Source organism: Colletotrichum gloeosporioides (assembly GCF_011800055.1).
Source record: "Colletotrichum gloeosporioides strain Lc1 chromosome Unknown consensus_84, whole genome shotgun sequence".
NCBI classification, from domain to species: domain Eukaryota; kingdom Fungi; phylum Ascomycota; class Sordariomycetes; order Glomerellales; family Glomerellaceae; genus Colletotrichum; species Colletotrichum gloeosporioides.
Genome location: NW_025544729.1, coordinates 191221 through 208988, shown reverse-complemented (window position 1 = coordinate 208988; position 17768 = coordinate 191221). Strand labels below are relative to the sequence as shown.

At 55.6% G+C, this 17768-nt stretch overlaps 5 protein-coding genes across 5 annotated transcripts; 1 reads left to right on the top strand and 4 right to left on the bottom strand.

Annotated features, from left to right (window-relative positions):
• Window positions 1-173: 173 nt before the first annotated feature.
• GCG54_00002128 (Dynactin isoform) lies at window positions 174-4180 on the top strand (the record flags this gene model as incomplete). Its single annotated transcript, XM_045402225.1, has 3 exons — window positions 174-569; window positions 625-829; window positions 894-4180. The coding sequence occupies 3 exons, from the start codon at window positions 174-176 to the stop codon at window positions 4178-4180; spliced, it is 3888 nt and encodes a 1295-aa protein (XP_045258587.1).
• Window positions 4181-4432: 252 nt separating this feature from the next.
• GCG54_00002127 (Signal recognition particle SEC65 subunit) lies at window positions 4433-5341 on the bottom strand (the record flags this gene model as incomplete). The annotated part of the gene is made up of 1 exon (XM_045402224.1): window positions 4433-5341. The coding sequence occupies one exon, from the start codon at window positions 5339-5341 to the stop codon at window positions 4433-4435; it is 909 nt and encodes a 302-aa protein (XP_045258586.1).
• A 593-nt stretch (window positions 5342-5934) lies between these two features.
• GCG54_00002126 (uncharacterized protein) lies at window positions 5935-8273 on the bottom strand (the record flags this gene model as incomplete). The annotated part of the gene is made up of 6 exons (XM_045402223.1): window positions 5935-6042; window positions 6100-6812; window positions 6934-7219; window positions 7281-7328; window positions 7399-7566; window positions 8004-8273. 6 exons carry the CDS (start codon window positions 8271-8273, stop codon window positions 5935-5937), a joined length of 1593 nt encoding a protein of 530 aa, XP_045258585.1.
• A 2444-nt stretch (window positions 8274-10717) lies between these two features.
• GCG54_00002125 (uncharacterized protein) lies at window positions 10718-13210 on the bottom strand (the record flags this gene model as incomplete). Its single annotated transcript, XM_045402222.1, has 5 exons — window positions 10718-11372; window positions 11423-11953; window positions 12012-12169; window positions 12225-12959; window positions 13031-13210. 5 exons carry the CDS (start codon window positions 13208-13210, stop codon window positions 10718-10720), a joined length of 2259 nt encoding a protein of 752 aa, XP_045258584.1.
• Window positions 13211-15863: 2653 nt separating this feature from the next.
• GCG54_00002124 (Orotidine 5'-phosphate decarboxylase) lies at window positions 15864-16976 on the bottom strand (the record flags this gene model as incomplete). The annotated part of the gene is made up of 1 exon (XM_045402221.1): window positions 15864-16976. The coding sequence occupies one exon, from the start codon at window positions 16974-16976 to the stop codon at window positions 15864-15866; it is 1113 nt and encodes a 370-aa protein (XP_045258583.1).
• Between the last annotated feature and the right edge of the window lie 792 nt (window positions 16977-17768).

The following is a 17768-nucleotide window of genomic DNA, read 5'->3' as shown; positions in this document are numbered from 1 at the left end:
GCTGGTCTCAGCGCGTTTATTCTACTGGACGCGCATCCCATGCCCCCCTAGAATGACATCTGAACACAACGTCAACATCCACACCACATCACGGGGAGCTTCTCCATAGGCCCGCACCCAACGACAACACAACATCGAATATGCTTATATCTTAACGAAGGGCGCTTGCAACAATGTCGGACCTAGGAGTTGGACAGACGGTGCGTCTGTCAGATGGTCGGACCGGCATCGTGCGCTTCGTCGGCACAACCCACTTCGCTAGCGGTGATTGGGTCGGCATCGAGCTCGAGGACGACAGCGGGAAGAACGATGGAAGCGTTCAGGGCGAACGGTATTTTGATTGTGGAATGGGCCATGGCATGTTCGTGCGGCCCACGACGTTGGCCATCATCGCCCAGGCCCCGGCGACTGCGAAGCCCGCAGCTCGCAGGCCTAGCCGGCCGAGCAGCTTCAATCCGGGCACCGGGCGGGCGGCGACGGATTCGGGATTGACTAAGAGGATGAGCCTTAACGCGCCGAGTCCGAGCCCGGGACCTAAGGGGCCTCGGCCGTCTTCGGGTATGCTCAGGGTAAGTGTCCATCCCGTTGTCGGCTTGGATCAAGGGACAGATGATTAACATGAAGCGCCCAGTCTCCGACCAAGTCACCAACAAAACAGCTCGGATCAGCTACATCGAGTGGCGCGCCATCACGAACTACTACCCCGTCAAATACTCGCACTTCAACTGTGGGAACAAAGACGACGCGACCAGGCGCATCAAGCACGCGAACGTCCATGGGCCCCCCGCCGATACCTACCACGCGGACGCGGCAGCCGTCGACTTCTTCGGTATCGGGGAGGCCAACCGCCACAAGGCCAACCAGCGGCCGGCTCTCCATGACTGGGAGAACAGCATCTTCTACCAGACGACCATCGGCAGACATGGGAGGTGGAAAGTCCACCGAGAGCGGGGATGATGCTACATCGCCATCCAAGGATATCGGCGACAACAGCCCCGTCCAGGCAAGGACAAAAGCCCTCGAGAAGCTGACATCAGGGTCAGCCGGCCCTTCAAGTACATCCGCGAGACCAGCGGCGACAACTACCGCCCGTTCTACAACAAACGCAGCCGCTGCCAACAAGGAAATCGAGGACCTCAAGGCCAAGTTAAAGGTCCTTGAACGAAAGAGATTAGAGGACAGGGAAAAACTGAAACAGCTGGAGCAAGTCCAAGGCGAGAGGGATAGATTCGAGTCCATCATCCAAAAGCTGCAAGCCAAGTATCAACCGCAACAGAACGAGAACAATGAGCTGCGCAAACAGTTAAAGGAGGCGGAGACTAGGTTTGAGTCCATCGAGAATATCCAGATGGAGCACGAGACGGCTTTGGAGCTGGCAACGCTGGATCGAGAGATGGCCGAGGAGACGGCCGAGGTTCTTAAGGTCGAGCTCGAGGCTTTGAAGCAAAAGTCGGAAGAACTGGAGCTCGAGGTGGAAATTCTCCGCGAGGAGAACGCAGAGTTCGGACAGGGCATGTCATCGGAAGAGCGTGCCAGCACCGGCTGGTTACAGATGGAGAGAACCAACGAGCGCCTTCGTGAGGCTCTTCTGCGACTTCGAGACTTGACGCAACAACAAGAGGAGGAGCTCAAGGACCAGATTAAGACCCTGGAGAGCGACTTGCAAGACTACACCGCTGTGCAAGAGCAATTTGAAGCAGCAAAGGAGAAGCTTGCCCAGTCTGAGGCGGCTGTTGAGGATCTGCGCCAGCAACTGGACACGGCGCTCGGCGCCGAAGACATGATTGAGGATCTGACCGAGCGCAACATGAGCATGTCTGAGCAGATCGAAGAGCTCAAGGCCGTGATTGAGGATCTCGAGAATCTTAAGGAGGTCAACGACGAGCTTGAAATCAACCACGTGCAAAACGAGAAGGAGATGCAGGAGGAACTCGACTTCAAGGACAGTGTCATTGCTGAGCAGGCTCGACGGGCAGGCGAGCAAGAGGAGGCCTTGGAGGATATGGAGTACACTCTGTCCCGCTTCCGAGGTCTTGTAACCAGCCTTCAAAGTGATCTTGAGGACATGCGTGCATCGCACGCAGTGACTGAGACGGAGTCTGAACAGCTCAACAGCAAGTCCCGTGCCATGATGGACTTGAACATGAAGCTTCAGATATCTGCTTCCAAGGCCCAGGTCAAGACTATCGACCTCGAGCTGCGCAGGCTGGAGGCTCAAGAAGCCGAGCAGCATCTCGAGATCGTCAAGCTCTTCCTTCCCGATACCTACAAGGAGGACCAAGACTCTGTTCTCGCCCTGCTGCGCTTCAAGAGACTGGCTTTCAAGGCCGAGCTTCTGCAAGGCTTCATCAAGGAACGTGTCAACGGTCAAACCCACCCCGGCCACGAAGACGACATCTTTGCTGCATGCGACGCCATTGACAAGCTCACATGGGTTGCCTCCATGTGTGAGCGCTTCACCAATGCCATCAGCCACTGCTCCATTGAGCAGTTCCAGCGATACCAGAACGCCTTATTTGAGCTGGAGCCTGTCGAGCGTGCTCTCAATGGATGGATCGACGGCCTCCGCCGCGATGAGCTCAAGGAGAAGAAATGCGCGGATGAACTCCAGCGCACCATTGCACTCATGTCGCATCTCGCTGAGGTCCATCTCACGAATGATTTGCCCGACTTTGCTGAGGATACGTACATGCAGACTCTGGTGATGCAGAGCCACCTCGACTCTGCCGCTACCACTTTTGCTACGTTGCGCGCTATGGTCGAACGAGCTGTGCCCGCAGAGTCTGACGAGGACGAGATGGCGCAGCACTTTAATAAGAAGGCCGAGCTGGTCGTCAACCAGACCCGCAGCGCCAAGGTTATTGCTGGCAAGGCTGTCAGAGCTCTCCAGGACCTCAAGGCCAGGTCTCTGGCGCTGCCGCACGAGACCAAGGAGTCGTTTGAGCAGTGCTTGGATGCCACCCGCCAACTTGCTGCCTTGGCTCGCGAGATTGGTCTGGATCTTCACCTTCTTCTGCATGAAGAGGGCCGCAGTGAGCCGTACACGCACCGCGAGATCCAAGATACAATTGCCAAGGCCACCGTTAAGGTCGCCATGTCGAGCGAGTCCGATCTGTTCTCCACCTACTTGTCTAGACTTCGCACCCTTACAAGTCAAATCTCTGACTTGGCTGCACTCAGCACGGACTTGTCGCAGACCCAGGAGTTCGACGTCACTCCCGCGCCGTGGAAGCTTCGGTCCCTGGAGCTCAAGGCCATCAAGACGATTCCGGTCGACGCTGAGGAGGAAATGCGCCGCCTTAAGGAGGAGCACAATGAAGCCCGCAGGGCTATTGCGCAGCGCGAGGAGACCCTCAGCACGGCGAACCTCAAGATCGAGACCCTCGAGTCGCGTATGAAGGATGCTAATGCCAAAGCCTCTCGTATCGAGGATCTCGAGGCCCAAATCGAGGCCGCCAAGCAAAAGGCCGCCAGTCTTGCGGAGGACATTGACAAGCAGGATCGCGAGCTTAAGACGTTGGAGACGGACCGCGACAAATGGAAGAAGATTGCTGGCGACAGCAAGGCCTTCGCGGACGGTGCTGGTGCGGCGGGTGCCAAGGCTGGACAGGAGCGTGCCGTCGCCACGGCTCGGGAGATGGACGCTCTCAAAAGCGACATTGCAAGCCTGCAAGCCGCCGTGCGCTATCTTCGCGAGGACAATAGACGTGCCAGGACGACAGAGCAGCACAACTACGATTGGCTGGCCGAGCCACTCACAAAGACCCCGTCGGTCGTCGAGCAGCGTCGTGCCTTGGTCATGGCCGAGGGCAAGGACGTGCTTAGCGAATTAGTCAAGTTCACAACATCTGCAAAGGTGTACGATCTGGGAACTTTGCCAGAAGACAAGCTGGCTTCGAAGCCGGCTCGCAGTACCCCGCAGTACCATGCGGCCAAGCAGAAGGAGGACCTCGCGGCGTGGAAGGGCTGGCGGGACTCGGTGCTGAAGAAGTCGGAGGTGGTACTAGGCCGCAAGGATGCCGCGGCGCAGAAGAAGCAAATGATGAGAAGCGTGGCGGCGAGGCTGCAGATCCGTCTGCCGGACGCGGACGGCAAGATGGTGCCCGGCGGCGGGCGAGACGTGCAAATTGTTGGATCACGCGAGTGGGAAGGATTGCAGGGCCGCTTGGCGGCAGTATGATTATCATGCAATGATGCTCGGTGGTAGTAGGACTAGTGGCTAGATATACCCCCCATCCTTATGCTCAGCATCTATCTCTTTTTCCACACGCTTTGTACGATGTTTTTGTCGGTGAAATGTATGTGTCCCCGTCCGTGATATCGTCATGATTCGTGGTCCCGGTTTATCCTCATGATATGCATGTCTAGAAAAATGGCACCTTTTTTTTGTCCGAATCTCTCTGTCTCTCTCAGATCTTGGGGGCGGCCCCTATCAAGCTTTGCCCTTGCCCTTCTTCTTCTTCGACGCCTTCTCCTCCGCACCACTGCCACCACCACCACCCGCGGCCTGCCCCATCAACGCCGCCATCGGGTCTCCTCCGCCCTGCATCTCCTTCATCATGTCCTTGAACAGGTTCTCGCTGACGCCGCCACCCGTCATGGCGGGGCTGAAGTACGGCAACAGGTCGCCCATCTTCCAGCCGCGGGGGACGGCCGGCTTGGGCCACGGCTTGCCCGGATCGGGCGCGGGGGCGCCCTGCACGCGGGCCTTGAGCGCGGCGCTGTTCTCCGTCGTGGGGTTCTCCTTCAGGTGCTTCGCGACGAGGATGTATAGGTGGTGCTTGTTCTTGATGTCGGGCATGCCGGGCGGCTTCGCGTTGGGCGACGCCTTGCCGCCGTCCTTGCCGCGCCCGGCCTCGCCGCCGAAGCGTATCCTGATCTTGACGCGGCCCGGGTTCGCCCAGTCCTTGGGGTGGAACTTTGCCGGCTCGAAGAGCGTCGGCAGGCGCAGCGCCGCGCACGCGTTGACAATCTCGCGGGCGATGGGGTTCATGACGGCCAGCTCGCGGGGCACGCGGCGGCCCTCAGCGCGGGTGCGGCGCGCGTCAAAGTAGATCGGGTACAGGCACTGGAAGTCGGCGTACTGCTTCGGGTCGTTGGTCGTCTGGAACTCGGACGACCCTGCGCCGGCGCGCGGGGCGGCGTTGGCCGCCGATGGGATGTTGGCGGGGTTGATGCGCGAGGCGGCGGCGGCGGCTGCTTGGGCGGACGAGGTGGAGGAGGACTTGGGTTCGACTCGTCGCATAATGTCCATGTCGTTGAACTCTTCAATGTCGCCCTCGGAGGGGTCCGAGTTCTCGAGGTCGCTGTCCTCCACCTCTTCTACCCGTGGGTGTGACATTTCGTCGGAGTATTAATCTGGTAACGGAATGCGTGGGGATTGGCTTTTCGGTGCAGTCGTGTGCCTCTTGACGGGGGGCGGGCGTCGTTGTCGTCGTCGTGGGGTGTTGGTGGTGTAGGTTGAATCTGGGAGGTGAGGATACAGTTGTCGATTGGGAAAGCGGCTCTATCCTCTTTGGGATTTTGCATGGCAAACGTGTGTGGGGTTGGGAAACGACGGTTCGCTGTGGTGGGGGAAAATGACACTGCGGGGCCCACCGCGGCGGCCAGGGTACCTCAAGAGCTGGACGTGTGCTAAAGCGGGACAGCTTGTCGGAACGTCATCTCATAACGATGTTCAACAACGGCCTCACCCCAAAACATGGGATGGGAGCGTCACAAAGAACAAAGTCGTCACAGTTTTCGGAAATAACATTGAATTAGCCGCAAAAAGAAGAATATTCCGACATTTTGCCACTTGTCCGTCCATCTACGCACATATACTACACCCCATCTGTCTGTCCCGATTGCGTGCTATATACAACCAGACCAGAGCATCAATCTGCATCCCCCAAACTGAACTGCCCTTCCTCCTCGAGAACGATCTTTCGGTTTCTAGTTCTCGTGGATCTTGGCATTCTTGAATTTCGTACCAGGGGGGTGGTCAGTAATGCGGAACTTGCAAAATGGATGGGTGCAAGTGCTGCCGACCACGCTGGGGCACTGAGGAATAGTGAGCAATGGACTCTTCCAAGACGAACAACACAGGATACAACTTACGTGATGTCCATAAATGCAGTTTTCGACGTCGCACTCCTGACCACTGGTGCAGGGGTTCAGGCGGGTCAAATGAGCAATGGCATTGATTTCGTCTGCGTTAGGACGATACTTGTGCTCAAAGCAGCATTCGTCACCCTTGGCGCAGGGTCCACGGAGGTAGTGGTTGTTGCATAGCTTTGCGGCTCCAGTTCGTTTCTTGATGTTCTCCAGAGCTGACTGGTTAATAGGGATCGGGGGATCAATCCCGCGCTCGCCAGGATTCCATGTTGGAGTTTGCGGTTTCGGCTGAGAGGCTGTTCGAATTGGGATGTTGACGTTTTTGTTAGCTAACGGGGTTGTGATTTGAGGAGGTGGGCTCGCTTTGGTGACGCCGGCCCAGGAAGAAGAGGAGGGTGTAGTGGCGGAGGCTGGCGAAGAAACAGCAAGAGTCGGCGACGTGGTCGTCGGTTTGAAGTAGGTGGATTCAGCCGAGCGATCACCACTTCGGTCAATGAGTTTTTGGTTTCGGAAAAGGCTGGGGAGAGGATCCAAAATGTGGACATTGGTATTTTTCAGCTCTCTGACCGTTGCAAAGCCCTCAATAAGGCTCACTCTCGCGCGGGTATCCGCATCCTGAAGGATCTCGTCAAGGAACGGGGCGTATCCTGCGTCGTGGGAGATGCCCAGCAAAATCTGTCTGCAATTGTAGTTTCTCAAATGCCATCGCGTAGCCTCTGCAGAATCGAGTCAGCAACTGGCAAAGCACAATGAGGCTGCCTAACCGGGGCTGATATCTTGGGTCGCGTGACCTGCCGAATAACCATCCTAGAGCCGGCAGCATTACGAGAAACGTACCTTTGATTTTCGAGTCGGCACGTTCCTTACCGTGACCGACGTCTATGAAATCAAATGAAGCTTTAGCTTGTGTAAAGCCTAACGAAAACTCCTTGAGTTCGGACTCGCTATCCAAGCAGCCGTCACGGCGCATGGCTCTTGCGAGGCCCGACATGTTTGCGCAAACTTTGGCGATAATCTCAACTTCGCCGGATTGGCTGCCAACGTATTCGGCGACGGCGGATCGAAGGGCATAGGCCGCTTGCTTGCCACCCTCAATACCCTGCTTGATGTATGTTTCTTGGAACTGGATGGCTCGAGTCAGCGTTTGGACAAAATGCCACGATTGAGATCGAGGTTCCACGTACAAGAAGGCCATCGCCATCAATAAGTATCAAGACGTAGGGATTGCGGTTCTGCAAAGTTCAGCAACTCTGAGCCTCCAAAACAGGCTGCTATCCAGCAACCCGTGGTGCCTCTGTTTACCTTGAGATAGTTGTTATCTGACTCAAGGCCTGAAAGCGTCTGCTGCATCTCTCTTCTCGAAATGGTGGCATGGTCAAGATCGAGCTCGGCGTTGCGTAGCTTCTGCTTGAGGATTCTGTTTTCTTCTCCAATTGTACGCTCAATCTCTTTGGCATATATCAAAAGGTCCTGTGGAAGAAAGAGACGGTTAGCTCAATGCAGCATTTCATCTGGCATTCCAAACTCTAATTCTATGCGAAAAAGTGAAATTTCAGCGGGAACGGAGCGGTGGTTCATCTCGTCGCGCATCGCACGGCAAATGGTAATGGGGCGGGGCAGAGACGATGAGGTGAGACAGCAAGCAGGCGAGGCATTGCACAGCACGAAGCCTCCCCAGAGAGCCATGGCGATATGTACCAGCCAGGGCCGGATTGGGCTGAGCTACCTAGGCCGATGGAGCTGTCTGGGGCAGAGCAATCAAGGCATGCTTTGCAGCGGCTGGCATGGGTTTGAAATGGAGCTTTGGTCTCTCTGCAGACCAGAAGGAAGCTTCAAAGAAGCCCCATTTGAAGGGTAGGAAATGAGAAGGAAGACTCGAACAGGGGGAAAGGTAAAAGCGAACCCACCTTCATCAACTGGTCGCTGGCAGCTTGATAACCCTGTAAGGTTTGATAACGGCCGACAAAGTCCATGATTTCGGAGCTCATTGCAACGGGTTTCGCTCTCTCCATGCTTTTGAGGCCGATAGCAGATGGGAAGCGAACGTTGACGCCGGGCGGAGAGGGAAGGGAAGGCAAGGGGGACTGGCTCGTAAGAAGGTAGGGAGCAGCAGGGGTTGTATTGGCGTTGGTAGAGAAGGTGGAAGAGGTGGTGGTGCTGCTGCTTTTGGTCGACATTTGGACTGAGAGACTGGGGCTGGGTGTGACCCGGCCGATGCTGCAGGTGCAGGTAGGTGGGTGTGGGCGCAGGCGATGTGAGGTGAGGAAAGGAAAGGCAGGGTATCGATGGTAAGGCAGCAAGCAGCAGTTGAGTGTGGACTTGCTGTGCACAAGTGACTGCAAGAGGGTAGACAGCAGGGACGGGATGACTGCAGTTGCTATTGGTGCTTAGGGGAGACGACACAGGCAATAGAATAAAGTACCGTGCCTGTGCTTGGGTCGCGTTTGGTATCACCAGCCAGATTCAGGGTTGGGGAAGGTAAGATGGGTAGGTAGGTGCTGTGAGACTGAGGTGAGGTAGGCGTGGGAGGTATGCCTGCTGTCTGTAGGTAGGTAAGGTAGAGGTGCGTTGCGACTGCCTGCCTTATCCTCCTCTTATTCGACCAAATAAACCTAAATACGGTAATCTGCTCTGTGGAAGGTCGTTCCTGCTGGAAGGAAAGAGAAGCGTGCGGTTCGTGTGTTGATCAGGCTTGCGCGAGTGGCAGCAAGAGCGGCGCAAGTCAGGCAGGAGACGGAAAAAGTTTTATCTGGCTGACCGCGACTCCCCAAAGCAATTAAAAACAAAAAATAAAAAAATCGTGCCTTCAGCTAATTCAAGGCGACGTGCCTTTGCAAAGAGAGACCGCGCGGTGCAGTAAGGACGGGGGACGATAGGTGACCAATTCAAACTTGGATCGCCAAAGGATGAAAAGGGAAAGACGAAGGAGGAAAGGTTAAGGTAAGGTAGGTAGAGTGGTGATGATGCTTGCGCAGGGCTGGATTTGGCTGGGGCTGGAATGCGATGCGATGCGATATGCGATGCGATGCAACCAAGGCGTTCCGAGTCGGACAAGCTAACGTAGTCAGGACCTTCACCCCAAGCTAATGCGAGGTTGGTGAAAGCAGCGATGGAGGCAAGCGCGAGCTAATGTAGACAGCGAGAATGCCTCGAGGCAAGGAGAGTGTAAGATAGTTAAGTGACACGCTGCGAGGCGACGTAAGGCGGTGGTGCAGCAACGAACGGTGGGAGTCAATGGATGTATGTATGTATGTATGTCTGAGATTGCGAGACCAGGGCTGGGCTGGTCAACGACAAAACCGGTGAATAATTAACGGCCAGACTGAAAAGGCAACCTCGATGAATATCGAACTGGCTTGGTCCAAGGTAGGGCGTGTGTCTCGCAGCCGTGCTGTGTGAACGTCCCCGGCGTCCTCGAATTTATAGGAAACGACCCCTGGTCAAGCGAATGGTACAACGACTGTCTTTTGAACATGCAGATTTCTGTTTCCTGCTTTCTGTTTCTTGCTTAGACGCGTATAGGAAACAGAAAGGCATGCAGAAAGAGGAAGAGAGGGAGAAAGAAAGAAAGCGGTGAGCCAGAAGCAACCTGCATCTGATTTCCTGCTGGGTCCCGGTACAAATTTTCTGGATGGAGACCGCCGATGGTTGTCTCTGCGATCGAAGCTGGGGAAAAAGGATTTACGGTTGGAAGCGATTGCGGGAAAAGGAAAAAGCAATTGTGTGATAAGATGTCAGACACGCCACGACACATCCACTGGCGTAGATTGATTTCTTTCCCCCCCCTGACTGCTTGATTGGGGAAAAAAATTCAAAAATTTAATGCGATGAAAAAATTGCCCACCTGTCGTCTCACTTTCTCGGATACGAGTCCGCCCAGTCTTGTCGTCGCTCCCGTCTTTCCTGGGCTAGGTACGGATACCTCGCCTTATTACACTGCGGGTATCCCTGTCACCAACCAACATGATGTTCCATTCACAAGACAAAGTGATCAAGTATCGATTTGAGGGCATTTTCTTGTTTTGAGTAATAAATCTCAACGGATTGTTTCCATCTCATCCATTTTGGACGCCCGTCCTCAATTTCGCATCGTTGCTATCTCCCCTCCTAAAGTGACCAAATAGGATTGATTGCACTTTGTGAACATGGCGTTTGCAAATGCACAATCTGGTCCTGGAACCGGCAAGCAACCGTACCAAGCGAGCAGCGTCTCCGCTGGCGCTAAATCGCATGCCGTGGCCCCACGCGTTGGGGATCCCCCGATACTGGACTGCCCTCCGTGCCCTCTGCCACCTAACTGGGTTGCTGACATCTTGACAGGGGACGTCCGGCGTCAACTCAACGACCGTGGAAGTGCACATTCCAGCCCACCAACAAATACAGCCAATGACAGTACGCCGAAGTCATGTACTCAGCCGCCGCCACCAAGCGAGCATCTCTCATCTCCTGTTCTCCTTGTGTTTTGTTTGAACACCAATGTCGCCTTGTCGTTTGCTCAGAGTCCTCATACTCCTTCTTTTTGTTTCCAGGGCATTCCCCAGTGTCGGCTGATCAAGTCTGGGCCGCCGCCCTTTTCGTGGCTTTCGCTTCTTTCCTGTCAACTAAGCTTCCAAACTGGGTTTCAAGCGGTCGTCGGGTCGTACTGGTTTAGAATATTCCACACACTGTCGTTCCCAAAATCACCTTCAAACGTCTGTCCGGCTGCCGGTGGTGGCGGCGTCGCTGCTCCCCATGCCGGTAATGATCCGTCCTCTGGTATTCCGTTCAGGTCGTGATAGATGAGATCTCCCATGGGGAAGAGTGGCGCGATCGAGGTAAAGTCCCAGCTGTTGGGCATCGTCCATTCTGAGTGCGATGATGGCAGGGGGTACGAGGATGTCTCTGGTGCTGTTGGCAGCGATGTCGGTGTTGCTACGGTGCTGCTCTTGCTGACTGGCGTGTCTGCTGTGTTCGCCGTCGTTGACACGGAACCACGTGCTGATATGCTGCTGCTACTCTCCGTCGTTGACGCGGGCGTCTGCGCTGCGATACTCGACATGCTTGGCGGCGGCGCCGGGTTCCCTACTGCTTTCTTGAACTTAACGAATATCGCTTGCAAGACTCCTTTGGCGGCCTTTGCCAGGGGGTTTCTCTCTTGCATCGCCTCGAACCTCTCCGTCGTCCAGTGGAAGTGTTGCATGGCGCTTCCTGCCATATCCAGATTCTCTTTCGGAAAGAGGATGTATATCGTCGCCATCAGCACCACGGCGTCAAAGCTTCCAAAGAACAGCGAGAAGCTGGTTGCCCAGTCAGTGATGAATCACGTCTCCTACCCATGAAAACTTACTTGCGCCACGACCCAGCATCGAGACCCTGGAACGTGAGCATTTGGCGATGCAGCATTTCGATGCTCGCCTTGAGCGCTTCGGTCCGGCTCTTTGGTCTGTTGAAGATGTAGGGCCGGTGCAGTGCCATCAAATTGAACAAGTTCATTTGTGGCAAGTAAAAGCGGGCCGATTGAAGCCAGTAGCAAGATGGCTCGTCATCCCACCTCCTATCTGGATTCTCCAGACGAAAATAGGCGGGTGTCGTTTCGTCCAGTTCCATACACATCTGGTGTACACGATCGACCTTGGAATAGTCTTTGGGACACGGGCCATCGTGCTCCAACTCTAGGATCTCCCGCATCGGTCCCACGAGCTTGAATGCCCAGATACCCCTGGTCAATGGTGTCGGGGGGTCTTTCTCATCATCTCTTGGCGCAATGGGTGTCTTGCGACGGTCCTTTGGTAACGGCGTATCTATTGGCAAACTTGGCGGAAGTATGCGCCAGTCGATGCTACCAGGACGTCCCAGGACCAACGCACAATGAATGTCCCTGTTCGGTGTCAGCCGAGTCATGTCCCGCCATCCTTGTTCGCGGCAGTTGCTCTCACCATGTCATCAGAACCATGTATAGCTTGCGTCTCCGCTGAATCAACCACATGTTTTCCAGAACATCTTCAGTCTCACCGCTGACTGGCTGGGGATCCAAGCTATCCCGGTGCATACCGATTTCTTGGGCGTCTCTAATCGCGCTACCAATGGCATGCCACTTCATTCGGTGTGAGTTTCGAGAGTCTCTAGACAAACACGCAAGAACTACTTACCGACTCGGTTACTTTTGCCATGTATTTGAGAAATGCCGCCCGAAGGAAAGACGCTTGGACCGTCGTCAGGGTGATTTGCCGCTTTCCTAGCAATGACAAAATCCCCACGCCAGACTCGCTGTAGTCTGCGGCCAGATCTTCAAAGGTCATATTCCCAGCATACTTGAGATGTTCGTAGAACTCATGCGACCCTTCAGGGAGGGTCAAAAGAGCCGTGGCCAAAACCTGGAACAGCAAGGCTGGGAACACTCTCAAGTCAGGCGATAGGCCCTGCGGTCCAGAGTTTGAGAGAACGCTGAAGGGCAGGTTGTTCCACTCGGCGAATTGCTGCATAAAAAGATCCTCTTCCAGGGCGTAGTACTGCCAGTTGAACTCGCGGAAGTAGACCTCAATGAGCTTCTCGATGTAGCCCTTGGCCGGCAGTTGTCTGATCAGCGACTTGTACCGCTCTTTTGTAGCGAATTGATCCTCGACCTGAGTTGCGCCGCTCAAATGGGACATGGAGCCGTCGCCATTTGCGCTTTCGATCTTTCTCATGAGGCCGAGTGTTGATGCCCCGGCGTGGGAGTACCCCCAATTCGCGGCGACATTGGATAGGCTTTGGACCTGCGTCATCCTCGAACCCTCGGCCTCCGCTTTCCGATGCTCCTTTGCAGTCGGCGCGCCGGTCTCGTATTTGCACGCGTCCTGTTTATTGCGTGACTTACAATTGGCGCAAGGCAAGTCTCGATCACACTGCGGCAGCAGTGTCAGTCTTGTTGCAGGATAAGTTGGCAATGGGGCGCTCGAAAGAGTGGCAGACTGACCTTTTGCTTGCGCCGGTGGCACTCGGTGCAAGATATCACAACTCTTCTGCGCTTCTTTGGTGGCGGGCGGGCATCTTGAGTTTGGCCATGGGGCGGATTTTGGGTCGGCGCCGGGTTCTGGTTCTGCCCCTCCCGCGCGGACGGCGAGCTTTCGGAGCTGTTGCGCCGGTCGTCGGCCATCGTCGGCCGTGGTGGTAGTCGATTCCTCTAGAGAGTTGGTGGTGAGGAGAACGGGAGGAGTGTATCGTATGCGGGGAGACGCGGCGCGATCTGCGAAGGTGGGCGCGGCGATCGATAAATCGTACGTCGAACGTGTGGGAGCTGTGTCTTTGGATTCCACGCCGGCTTAGAGCGGTGTAGGCCCAGTGGATGGTGTGGTGTCGAGAGCGCGCAGGCCGGCGCAAAGCAGAAAAAAAAAGAAGCAGCAATGCAGCCGGCGCGCGGGCTTTTGGTGAGTCTTTGTCGAGGATTTGTGGTCGGCAGATTTGGTGATTACGGAAGCAAGGTCCCAGTTCTTCTCTACCTTGTCTCCGTCAAGGAAGGAGGTGGAATGGACGGACACGGAGAATATGGAAAAACTGTGTACTTCGTCAGGTAAGGAGGTTTGATGGTATGGACCCGCCACAAGCAGACTCGATGGACAGGGCCTCCTCTTGCTGCATTGGCCAGGTGGGCAGTGGAACAGATGGGAAGAAGAGTTGAGACAGACAAGTGGAAGAAACGAGGCCGACAACAGCGGTGGGCAGGGCCAAGAGATGCGAAAGCTGGGAATAGGACAGGCGAATGTGTATGAATGATCCGTCTTGCAAGGTATGTAAATGTGCCGGGGCCCAGAATGGCAGGCAGTCTGCTTTCTGCTTTCTGCTTCTCCTTCTGTGCCACTACCTCCTACCAACCACGACGAGAGGTGACGCTGCGGCAAGGCATGTGGCCGGTCGACGGTGGGGCCGGGAGACGGTCTAAGGTAGGGTAACCCAGGAGCTCGGGGCAGAGTAAGGTACTTCAATGGTAAATGGAAATCCCTAAGACCTTCTTAACCCCGAGAGGCCGGCCATCCATCATCCATTGCACCACCACCTCACTCACTGGCACTGCACACCATCAAACCAGGCGCGGTGACACGAGTATCACGGGAGAAGATTTAAGGTATGCGACTTGCAGACCTGCCACGGCAAACTCGCATTGGACAAGGCAAGACAAGATACGACGGGAACCGACAAGATCCAACACACACACACACACAGGCATGCCGTCAACGACGCAACCACGAACGAGCGGCCGCCTCAAGGCAGCATACTCTGCTTTCTGGCACAAGCTAAGATAGCTTCTTGGTTTGCGATCGCTTACATGCAGCGGGTTGTAGCAAAACGTGGGGTGGCCTGGTCTTGCTGCTTTGCCGACATGGAGTGGCCCCTCAGATTATGGGTGACCTTGGATCGGCGACCAACCTAACCAACACTCGGATTGCGAAAGGGAAGGGGAAATGGTGGTAAAATCAAAATGAGATGGTCAACAAATGGAAGAAAAGAAAAGACCACACCACACAGACATTGTCACGTCAAGGCGGCGAGCGTTCCGCACCGTTCGCGTTCGCAGCAGAGGCGGCGGCGGCGGCAGCAGCAGCAGCATGGCATGCCCACACACTCTTTGAAGCATCAGAGATGACAACGTGGAGGGGTAGGGCCGGCAGGGCGCCGACAGGGCACGCACGCCGAAAATGCTATGGCCGTCACCTACCTGATCTGACCTTGCGCCGTACCTTACTTAGCACCTCCTGCTCCGTCCTCCAGCAAGTCCCGAGTCCAATGAGCCGTACCATGCCTCGTGGGGTCGTCGCACCACTGCCTTTCAGGCTTCGAAGTCGTCTGGAAAGACAGGACGACCACGGCCGCCGGCTGCCCCTGCGCTGCGCGTGGCAACTGCCCAGGTGCACTTTAAATTCTCCATGCGTCTTGAGGGATTGGGGAAAATAGCCTTCTTGAATCTCGCAGCTCATCGAGAACATGTTGCATCCCGGGGAACCTTGTCCTCCTCCAGCCCGTCGCCTCAGAACACTACCCCCCTCTTCCTTCTCGTCGGCCCTTTCTTCTCTATCCTCAACCGCCCACCACCGCTGCCACCGCCAATGATGCTCATCCATCCTCACCCTGCACCTGTAATCTCGTCCTCCCCTCGTTCATCTACGGCTGTGAGGTCATGCCCTTCCCTGCTGCCTCCCCCGGCCTGCACCGTGCCATGCCATGCCATGCCTCGCCGTACCATGCCAATGCCACATGCCACACATGCCATGCTGTCCATGAGAACCTTCCCGCCTATTGCCTGTCAAATCGGGTGCGAAGTGCGAGTAACGGCTTTGACGGTACGTCACTCTCGATTGCCGATCACCGACGTCGAGTAAGAACGCTCTACTCAGTCTCCCACCAACGCGCTCGATGAACCGGTGCGATGTTCACGATCGAGGGCAGGTTCCATAGAGCTGGCGATCGAGAAGAACAGCAATAGATGTGTTGCAGACGTGGTCAATTGAAAGATATATCAAGTGTGACAGTCCACTACCAAATAACAATGCATGTTCAACGCCAATCCAACCCCTTTTTTGTTGGTCCATGCCGGATCACCGAGATCCCGTCTAAGAAACCGTCCTAGTGCCCCGAGTACTACTCCCCAACCTCTACGATACGAACATCATTGCAGATCGACATGCATAAAACGACGACAACAGTGTTTGGAGACATGGCCGAGAGCCACGAAGAAGGGACGACACAACTGGGGGAGTAAAAAACACACAAAGATGAACACGCCTGGGTATTGGTGTGATGTGAGGAGGAACCGCCTACGCTACCCGCGAGAGATATGCCTTCCAGGCCTTCCTGCGGTATCTCTCAGCCTCCGACTGGGGATCGCCTGCCTTCAGGATGCCGCGACCGACGATGACAATGTCCGTTCCGCAGAGCTCGACCAGCTTCTGAGGCGTATTGTATTGCTGGCCCTTGCCGTCTCCGGCGACACCTCCGTTCTCTTCGTCACCTTCGGGCGGCAGCTGGCATCCAGGGGTCATGTGGATGAAAGCATCTTCGGGCTCGGTGTTCAGACTCTCCTGGGAGACAAATCCCATTACGAAGCTCTTGTGCTCCCTGGCAGCCTCCACACAAGCTTGCGTGTACTCCTTGTTCATGAAGTTTCCGGCACTCGACATTTGCGCCAGGATCAAAAGACCACGGTCCATTGGGGCCTCCTCGATACCGGCGTAGAGAATATCGTCACCGTGCGACTCGTTGCGGGGAAACCTCGGGGAAGGGGCAGGCTCGAAGTGTTGCGTCAGGGTGGTAATGGAGACGATGCTGCCCTTGCGGCCGTTAACATCGGCCGGACGAGGGGCGCCAATGGTATGTTCCGCAGAGTGCAAATCATTCGCCTGGTCCTCGTCGTAGTCGTCGAAGCTTTCTGACCTGGGTGTACCGACTGTGACCGATGTCCTCACTTCGTAAGGGTAGCGTTCCCTCCACCTAGCTGCGGCCTCGGCAAGAGAAGTAACGGCAGCTTTGCCAGGGACCATGTTGACATTGATGATGTGCGCCCACTCAACTATCCGCGCAGAGCCCGCGACGTATTGCATCTGTACCGTATTTCCAATATCACCAAATTTGCGATCCTCGAAGATGAGGAAGCCGTGTTTACGGGCTAATGCGCCAAGCTTGGCTCCGGTGCCCGTCTGCGGGTTGAAATCCCATCCTGCAACGATATCGTGATGCGTCTTCAGAACGACGATGGAGGGACCGACCTTGTCGGCCAGGTAGAGAAGTTCTCGCGCGGTGGGGACGTCAGCGCTGAGGCATAGGTTGGAGGCCTTGAGGTCCATCAATCGCAAGAGGTACGTCGTGAGCGGATGGGTGGCCGTCTCGGCGCGACTGGCGAAAGTCGCCTTGAGCGTGCTGTGTGAAGTCATCCTAGCAGATGGCTTGTGTGTTTTAACACGACGATCGGGTCTGGCGCAGTGCACTTCGAATTGATGTGTATTTGGCGAGATGCCGGGAAAATTGTCCCCAAAGATAGAGTTTCCGACTGCGACAGGAAAGCGGAGCGGAAGTTCTTTGACAAGCGCAGTGGCAAGGCTGGTGAGGGGGAACCCAGCAGCCAGCAAAGAGAGGGGAAATTGAAGGTGACGACGAGATGGCTGAGAGGTAGCGCCGAATCAGGGTTTTTGTAGAGACCGCGGCGGGATGCGGCGAGGGCGGGGAGCGCGCGAACGAGACAATGGGAGAAGCGTTGGAGGAGTAAGGTATTGTGCGTCTGTATTCTTGACCGTACGTTGGGTTTTGTCGTAAATCGAGGGAGAGACAGACAAGACCCGACCAGTGGACGAGGGTAGAAAGGGTAAGGGAGAAGGAGAGGACAGCAGGTAGCTAGGCGGGCTGGACTTTTTAGTGAAGACTAAAACAGACAATAAGTAGTTAGTGAGGTCGATGTGTGCAAATGTGACTGTGGGGGTGCGCTTAAGATTAGATAGACACTGAGAGCGGCGGGCTAAAAATTGGACGAGGGGCCAGAGGGGGAGGGGGGACGAGAAGAGATGCGCATGGAGGGGTTTGCGTTCGCTCTCTGCATCATAATTGCCTAGAGAGGGAACGGAAGTGGAGGGGGGGTTTTGGCGGGAACTTGACAGAGAGAGAGGCAATGGAGATTCATGGAAAGGGGTGCGTACTGCGGCAACTGTCAAAGATTTCGGCAGAGCGAGATA